At 33.0% G+C, this 9722-nt stretch overlaps 1 protein-coding gene across 2 annotated transcripts in view; it reads left to right on the plus strand.

The window, feature by feature from the left end:
* The window catches only part of PGAP1 (post-GPI attachment to proteins inositol deacylase 1), a 71065-nt gene that overhangs the window by 52601 nt on the left and 8742 nt on the right, over positions 1–9722 (plus strand). Inside the window, exons 20-26 of one of the 2 annotated variants that reach the window (XM_057745226.1) lie at positions 633–726; positions 4162–4252; positions 5130–5327; positions 6289–6424; positions 7666–7716; positions 8188–8375; positions 9569–9673. In XM_057745226.1, the coding sequence (XP_057601209.1) occupies positions 633–726; positions 4162–4252; positions 5130–5327; positions 6289–6424; positions 7666–7716; positions 8188–8375; positions 9569–9673 (863 nt within the window). The remainder of the gene's footprint in view (positions 1–632; positions 727–4161; positions 4253–5129; positions 5328–6288; positions 6425–7665; positions 7717–8187; positions 8376–9568; positions 9674–9722) is intronic. The other variant, XR_009055075.1, reaches the window with a different exon arrangement.

Below are 9722 nucleotides of genomic sequence, written 5' to 3' on the forward strand. Positions count from 1 at the left end.
AAAGATAGTGAAGGACATAAAAGCCTAATAGTAGCAGCTAATATTTTCGATAGTTTATCATGTTCGAGTTAATATTCTAAATGCTTTACACAAATGAACATGTTTAATCTTTAAAACCACCTATAAGGTAAGTACTATTAATGTCCCTGTCTTACTGTTGAGAGCAAAGAGAGATAACAAGTAAGTAACTTGCTTGTCTCGTACATTCTTAATTGTGCAAGTTATTTGGGCTCCCTGTATCTGAATTTCTTCATCTGCAAAATAGGGGTAAGAACTATATAAAAGGATTTTGGAGAGGAAAGCATAAGAGAATGCATATAAGACATTTAGTATTATACCTGGAACATATTAAATGCTCAATAAACATACCTAGTAAAAAAAATTGTAGCATATGCTACACAATTATATATTGTCTGTATTATGCCTTTGATGAAAAATTCAGATAACATGTTTCTAATATGCCATGTATTCTTAGCATTTATTTTACTTAGAGTTTTTATAACCGTTATTGGAGACATCTTTGTAGTCATGTCAGAAAATGTATAAAGTGAAAAACATTTTCATTTCACATGAAAGTATATTTATTTAACATGGACATTCAGAATTTGCCCGTTGATTTGTCTGTTTTCTAGGTAGTTAGATTTCATGGTGGCGCTCTCCCTGCTTATGTCATATCTAGTATCCTTCTTGCTTATGGAGGACAGTTATACTCTCTTTTCTCAACAGGTAAGAATGTATCTATTCCACCTTCCCTCTCCTCCTTCCTCAGTGCTTCATTACTGCTTTTTTTATCCTACACGTAGCTAATGAAGATGCATCAATTTCTTGAAAATTCATGACCCTTCTCTCTCAAGTTCACAGGCGTTTGAGATCCTCTTAAGTTTTAAGAGATTCCCAAGAAAATTCCTTACTTGTTTTCTCCATTATATACCCTTGTGTCTAAAGTTTTTTCCCTCTGTTCTGAGGATCCCTTAAGAGATAGAAGCTCATTGACAGGCATCTTGTTCTCTATTCTGTTCCTGGTGCCTGACATAGGGTCAAGCACAATAGTTGGGCTCTGTCATTTAGGTCCTGGTACACTGAATGGAATAATTGAGAGTTTAATTGAAGGGACTATTTCAAAGGGCTAAGGGAAACCAACAACAAATGATCAAATCCCAGATTAGCAACAGAGCCATCTGATACTCCGAGGCATCAGGGCAAGGGAGGGAGCCAACCTAGAGAGCTGTAGGAGAGAGCAGCGGTACTGCACCTGAGCCTTGGGTACAGAAATGCTGTAGCCACTGTCAGCATGTGGCTCAGCAGGGAGAAGGCAGGGAAATAAATATACCAACTTTATTTCCTCCGATCCTCCCATCTGCCAGTGCTTCTCATTCATTGAACCCAGCTAGAAGCCAGTTCATAAAAGTCAGCCTCCCAGAATTCAGGGTAAACTAAAGGGTAGAAAATGGATCTGGAGAAGAAAACATAGACTGTATAGTACATTGGACAAAGCCTTCTCTAGAGTGTAGCAGTTAAAACAGTTTCCCAGGAGCCTCACACACTTGCTGGGGTTGTACAGTAATAATCAGAGAAGGCAAGAGAGGAAAAGAGAGTGGGGGCAAAAACATACAAAAGCAGTCCAAAAATCCCCTCCACCATTTCCATGTTGCCAAATCCTTTCACAGCTGCTCATTTCCTTTCAGTGATTTTTTGCAGTTTCAAGTCTGCCTTTAGTGTTCATTTTAACCTGATTTAACATGTTCTATAAGTAAGCAACATTTAGTGTGATCTGCTCAGATTCAACTTTTTTTGGTATGACATCTCCTATACTTGAATATACTTTTTTTTTGGAAAGTTTGAAAGACACACCTCATTCTTCTTAGTTTCAAGTAGCTTCATAATTGATTCTCAAATATTTAGGACATATCTAGGTAGTCCACAGAGACCCCAGGGTTATATGATATTGGTTAATCTAGAGGACTTAAGTATGAGATTGTGTCTCAGATCAGTTAAAGAAGGAGTTCTGAACCAAAAATGCTTATTAGAAAGCCCCAGTAGATTATGCTCACTAGAATGGCTGTAATAAAAAAGACAGATAATAACAAGTATTAATGAGAATTTGGAGAAATTGGAACCTTCGTACGCTATTAGTGGGAATGTAAAATGGTATCGCTGTTTTGGAAAGCAGTCTGGCAGTTCCTCAAAAGGTTAAACAGAGTTACCATAGGACGTAGCAACTCTACTCCTGGGTGTAGACCCCAGAAAAATGAAAACATACATCCACACTAAACTCGTACACAGATGTTTAGAGGAGCACTGTTTATGTTAGCCAAAAAGTGGAAGCAACCAAAATGTCCATCAACTGATGAATGGATGAATGTGCTGATACATGCTACAAGATAGATGAATCTTGGAAATATGCTAAGGTGAAGGAGCCAGTCACAAAGGACCACATATATGACTCTCTTTTTATGAAATCTTCAGAGTAAGTCAATCTATAAAGATAGAAAGCAGATTAGTGGTTGCCTAGGAATGGGGAGGCATTGGAGGGAAAAGTTAAGGGGAACAGTTTTCTTTTGGGAGTAATGAAAATGTTTTAAGACTGTGGTGGTTAATGCACACTTTCTGAATATACAAAAAACCACTAAATTGCATACATTTTAAATGAATGAATTTTGAATTATGAGAATTATATCTCAGTAAAGCTGTTTTTAAAATACAGCTCACCTGTGGAGCTTTGTAAAAATACAAATGATGAAACCATAGCCTTGGCTTCCTCAATTTGTTTCACAAATGATGATTGGATATGTACCCTTGTATGAGAACCACTAAATTAGAGTAATTTTTTTATGGTAGGTTTATGTTTATTTTTTCTCTTTTTTAAAACATTTTTTATTGAAGTATAATTGATTAATGTGTTAATTTCTGCTGTACAGCAAAATGATTCAGTTATACATATACATATATATACACATTCTTTTTTATATTCTTTTCCATTTTGGTTTATCATAGGATATATGATTCTCTGTGCTATACAGTAGGGCCTTGTTATTTATCCATTCTATATATGATAATTTTCATCTGTAACCCTAACCTCCCACTCCGTTGCTCCCCCAGCCCCTTCCCCCTTGGCAACCACAAGTCTGTTCTCTATGTCCATGAATCTGTTTCTGTTTCATAGATAGGTTCATTTGTGTCATTTTTTTTAAAATCCTAATTAATTTTATTGTGGTGTTAACTTTTTAAAAAAAATATTTACTTATTTTGGTTGCACCAGTCTTAGTTGCAACACGTGGGATCTTTGTTGCGGCATGTGGTATTTTTGTTGTAGCATGTAGACTTCATAGTTGCAGCATGCAGACTTCTTAGTTGTGGCATGCAGACTCTTAGTTGTGGCATGCATGCAGGATCTAGTTCCCCAACCAGGGGTCAAACCCAGGCCCCCTGCATTGGGAACACAGAGTCTCACCCACTGGACCACCAGGGAAGTCCCTGTGTCATATTTTAGAGTTCACATATAAGTGATATCATATGGTATTTGTCTTTCTTTTTCTGACTTACTTCACTTAGTGTGATAATCTCTGGTTGCATCCACATTGCTGCACATGGCATTATTTTGTTCTTTTTATGGCTGAGTAATATTCCATTGTATATATGTAACACATCTTTATTCGTCTGTGGATGGACATTTAGTTTGTTTCCACATCTTGGCAATTGTGAATAGTGCTGCTGTGAACATTGGGTTACATGTATCTTTTTGAATTAGAGTTTTGTCTGGATATATACCCAGGAGTGGGATTGCTGGATCATATGTTATTCTATTTTTAGTCTTTTGAGGAACCTCCATACTGTTTTCCATAGTGGCTGTACCAACTTATAGTCCCACCAGCAGTGTAAGAGGGTTCCCTTTTCTCCACATTCTCGCCAGCATTTGTTATTTGTAGAGTTTTTAATAATGGCCAGTGTGAGGTGGTACCTCATAGTACTTTTGATTTGCATTTCAAATTAGACTAATTTTTAATCTTTTGAGAAGAGTCTCTGTAACAAAGTAACAAAGACCCTTGCTTTCTCTGACAGGAAATGAAATATGTTGCTCTTACAAACAATGCAGCATATAATATGCCTCATACTTAATTACTGTGAATTCTCTACTACATATAATTTTTTTTAAATCACTAGGTCATTGCTTAGAATATGCTACTATGTTGGATAAAGAAGCCAAACCATACAAAGTTGATCCTTTTGTAATTATGGTTAAGTTTCTGTTGGGGTAAGTTTTATTGTCTGTGATAATGATTTTAATTTTGTTTTGTGTATAAAATATTATTTTTGGCTCAAATATGAAGTATAAATTTTCTTACAAATAAGGCAATTGACTTGTTTTATTAAATACAATTTTTCTCTTAGGTAAAGGCCTAAAAGGTATATCAACATTTACTTCAATAGTTTAGCCATTTCCTAAGTAATTATTGAACTTATACACACACACACACACACACACACACACACACACACACACACACACACACACACACACACAGAGTCTAAATTTAGACTGTAAATATACCAGGACTTCTAACATTTCCAAAAGAGTGCATGTGGTCCAGGAGCTTTGGGTATCCCAGATTCATGGACACAAAGCAATATAGGATATTGATGAAACAGTGCCTCAGGACACTTTTTGTTACCATACAAAGTATATTTTAGATCTCTCTTCCCTACTCAACATTGCATTCTTAATTTATTCAGGTTTTGTTTGTGTTTTTTTGTTTTTTGGGGCTTTTTTTCTTTTGGTTAAGAACCATTACTTAGATGTCTTTTCTTCTGTGATTGTAACTAACTATTGGCTTTCTAACTTAAAAAAAAGACCAATTATTACTTCATTACAGGGATCAATAGAGAGCAATAAAGCTACATTGAGACTTAACACTCAGATCCTTGAAGACCAGTAGACTTACTGGTTCCCTACAGGAATTGAAGTTTGTTTTTTTCAGTATAATTATAAATGAAATATCATGGAACTTTGGAGACTCTAGTGAATGTTCAAACACTTCAAATATTAAATCCCTGAATGAGAGTTGTTGATTTTCTTTTTTACTTTTATTGTATTATTTGCTTTTATTTTGTGTGTTTTCTTTTGTCCACAGATATAAATGGTTTAAAGAATTGTGGAATATGTTGTTGTTACCAGAATTAGATGCCATCGTTCTAACTAGTCAGAGTATGTGTTTCCCCCTTGTGTCTTTGATTCTCTTTCTGTTTGGAACATGTACTGCGTACTGGGGTGGCCTACTCTCTTCTACATCTGTGAGCCTCCTTTCTTCATTGTGGCTAGCTTTGAAAAGGTAAAGAATGAATGATGAAAGGCTTTTTCATTGCTCTTAAGAAAAAAATTGTATTCTGAAAGGGAACCTTAAAATTAATTTGCTCCCACTAAACTGTAATTTCTAAGGAAAAATGTGTCACTAGCAAAACATGGGGTTAGTGTTCAGGTTTACTTTTTTGTCATAGGTAATCATTTATTTCAGGTTAAATGCTACATTTGATTTTGACCATAGTGCTCAAGGGTTAATCAGAAGTTTGACAGATTATGCAAGTGTTTTTAAATTTCATTGTTTGTAAATCTTTCCAAGGGCGAAATGTTTCTCTGGCAATGCTTTTATAGGCTTATTTTCAATGAAACCTGAGGGCAGATACTCCAGTCTTGACATTTAGGATCAAATTAGATGAAATGTGTAAGAGCTCCAAAAACATTGCCTAGAGTTTTATTACAATCCAAAGACACAGTTTGAAGTTGCTGGTAGGCTTTTTTGGTAAACCAGTGATCTAGTTTCCATTACCTCCCCTCCTCACCAGACATGTTATATGATTTACTGTCACGGAGGGGCTTATGGTATGATGCTGCTTCCTTCACCCTTCTGAGGTGCTTCTGACATTAACACCATCACGTGTCTGAGTGACCTTGAAACGTTAAGAACAGAAAATTGTTTCTCTTCCTATCAAGATTGGAATTGTATGGCACAGGGCCTATAATTAATAATTATCTTTAACAGTTTTTCTTTTTTAATACAAATATTACCCATAATATATCTAAATGCGAGAGAAACTATCACAATGTATAAAAGAATTTTAAAATGTCACCCCTCACCTTTATTTTTAAAAGCCTTACTGTTTACCTTACAGTAATACTTGCCTATTATTATTACTGTGCAGAGAGGCTGTCAGAGCATATTGTTTTTCTCCTTATATATGACTTTGTAAATAACTGTTAATATGCTTTTGAAAGCTTTACTCTTGTTATTCCAGGCCCTCCGAACTTCCTAAAGATGTCAAGATAATATCACCAGACTTGCCCATTTTGACAATTGTTTTGATCATAGTTAGCTGGACAACTTGTGGAGCATTTGCCATCCTTCTTATTTACCTTTACTATGTGTTTAAGGTATGTCAAATCAATAAAGTCAGAAGGCCTGAGCTTTGTGTCAGGCAGGCATAGAATTTCCCATGGGTGTTGTTAAAAACATTTTTTTGATCACTGCTGTTATATAACAAGCTTAAGTGTAAAGTTTTTTTTTTAACATCTATATGTATAGTTAACTGTAGAACTGAAGTTACTAATCTGAGTTGGGTTTCTTTGTTAAAAACAAAGAGAGGGGAGGAGATATAATCTGTTTCACATTGCTTGATGCTCTGGCAAGTAATGTGAACTTTTTAAAAAACACTTTACTAGAACAGTTTTTATTCACACCTCTCTTTGAACACGGATAAGAACAAAAAGTTATGTCAGTGAGATCAAGCTGTCAATCATGCTGAAATAATGTAGAATGTTACAAATGTTGCTGAAGAATCACAAGACAATGATAAAAGTAATTAAGCTGATCATTTTACTGAGGACATGAAAAACACTTCTAAGAAGGCTGACAATTTTGCAGGAAAATCTAGATATACAACTGCATGTTCTCCACATTAATCTTATTTGGAGACAGTTGATACCAGAAGGAATAATAATTTTTTCCTTTTTTTAGCAAAGGTTTATCTGCATCTGCATTTAACACTAATACATGCACATTATAGATTACTTTCAGTTTTCAAAGGAAAAATATGTCCATCAGAAAAAAGGATTATTTTGATTTATAAATATAAATTAATTGGATTTATAAATATAATACTTTTAGTTTTTTTAAGTGGATATTTCAGACAATTGACTGAATAAGCAAAACTTTCTCAAATACTTAAGCAAACCTAATAAATATGTAGACTTTCTCGGGTTCTTGTAAACATTTCATCATCCTATATAATTGAATTCCAGATTTTCAAAGATTTAGATTATATAACACATGTTAAACTCTTTATACTGTGCTGAATATAATCAAATTTTTGACTCACATGACACTTCAGGTTGCATTAGCAAGGCACCATTCAAGCGTAGGCTCACACAGTGTGGAAGGTATAGTATTATATCCTGGCCCCAACATACTTTGTTGCTGTTTTTTAATCCATGATAGCAAGCACATGTAGTTATTATTTATCTTTCCTAAAAGAATGTTTTTAAATGTTTAAATGAATTTTTATTTATTTAGATTTTTAAAATTTCAAATTATAGTGCTTCTCACTTTCAGTAAAAATGGTTATGTTTTTTGGTTTCAAAATATAAGTAAAATTAAAGTCTTTTCTTTTTCATAGGCTGTTCATCTGCAAGCCAGCCTAACAACTTTTAAAAATAGCCAGACTGTGGTAAGTTTTATTTTCAAAACGCTATATCACTTTAGTATGAAAGAACATGGGAAAATATAAAAGTTTATTTTTTAAAAAAAGGTTAGTATTTTACAATATTTAAAAGGTATTATGAATTTTAATAACTTTAAGAAAAGCTAACCTAATGAATATTAAAATAAGACTTAGGTTGTCATTTAATTTGATCTTTGTCAGTCCTTAAGTTTTTGTTATTACAATTATCTTTTAAATTTTATTTCAAGTAATTAAGAGGCTGTATTCTTAGCAGTGGAAATTACAAGTCAAAGGAATAAAAGTTTTATAACTGATAACTGCTTGAAAATACTTCAAACAAGATAATTTCAGTATTTTATATCAATTTGGTAATGGAAAGATGTGTTTATTTGGCTGTTAGATAATTATGATTCTAAATAAAATAATAAACTTAAATTTTACTTAATATCTTGATATTTTTACTTTATTGCTTTATAGAATCCCAAACACTCTAGAAGAAGTGAAAAAAAATCCAATCACCATAAAGACCCTCCAGTACACCATCTCCGTTTATCTGCTAGTGATGCTGAAGATAGTCTTCGCATGCACAATACTGTGATTAACTTATTAACATGGATTGTATTACTCAGCATGCCATCTTTAATTTATTGGCTAAAGAATCTTAGGTGTGTTTTATTTACATAATTATAATTTATGTGGTTCAAACAATAAGTATAGACTTGCAGAATTCTTAATGGTTCATAAAACTTTCTCAAGAACAAGAAGCTATCACCTGAAATTTATTTTCAGCATATTCACATTTTCTTCTTTTCTATGAGGATATAAACTTCCCAAAAATCTGCCCAAAAGGGGGGGAACTGTATTTTATTTACTTTACCTTTAACCTTCGAGTCTAGAAAAATGTGAAAATGTACTTTATTTTGCTGACTTAAGGTGTTCATAATGCTAGTGCTTTATATACTTTTCAATTCATGATCAATTTTATATTTTCTTAAATTTGAGGGTAAAAAAAGTTTTCACATTTCAAATAATAGAAATAATGAAGGAAGGGTGTACTTTTCTGACGTGTCCTATATGTTGAATTAAAATAAATGATCAGCTATTTTACTACTGAAAACTATCATTTACTTTGTTACTAGATATGTGTCCTAGGTTAAATGAGAGCCTAAGAATAACCTCTAAAGTTATTTCTAGAATATTTAGTTATTGGTAAATTGGTTTTTTTTAAAATCCACCTTATCCAGTTAATAGTTAACCTCTGTTTAATATAGTTTTTAGAAATGATGTAAAACTTTCAGATTATCTAAATACTGGAAGTATTTTTTTTAAAAGTTGGCCGAATCAAAATAAGTTAAATATATTAAATCGCAGGTTACCAGATGTTAATATTCTTCCTTTATTTCAATCAAGGTCCAGATTTTTGTTCCCAGATTTGGGGAGAAAATTACTTGAGCACAAATGTATGATTCTAGAAGGCTGTAGACCATTACTTTATGTAAACCTTCATTTTTTTCATCTTTTTTAAATAGAGCAAATATATTTTAAATAATTTGTTTTATAAAATATTATTTATTTATGACCTTTCAGGCATATACTTATTATAAATAAGAAGTGCTTACATATTGAATATTTTTATTTCCTTTAGTAGTTTCTGAACATAATTCTCTGTATAAAACCTTGAGTTTAAAGATGATATAGAGCAAAATTTATTTATCAGTGATTTCTTGAGCTGCTTAGAGCTCTCATATGCATATTGCTCTTGGAATGTTTTGAAATGTATTTAATTGATTGATTCTGATCATTTAAAATGATTGGCTCTGCTTTCTTGATTTGTTTTATTTTTTCCTTTTTGATGTAGGTATTACTTTAAACTTAATCCTGATCCGTGTAAACCTTTAGCATTTATCCTTATTCCAACTGTGGCAGTTCTTGGAAATACTTACACTGCTTCAATAAAATCGAGGTATAGTATTCTAATCTTTTTTTTTTTTCCCTCACATCTATTACTGGTC

This window comes from Hippopotamus amphibius, chromosome 8 (assembly GCF_030028045.1).
Source record: "Hippopotamus amphibius kiboko isolate mHipAmp2 chromosome 8, mHipAmp2.hap2, whole genome shotgun sequence".
Classification (NCBI taxonomy): Eukaryota; Metazoa; Chordata; class Mammalia; order Artiodactyla; family Hippopotamidae; genus Hippopotamus; species Hippopotamus amphibius.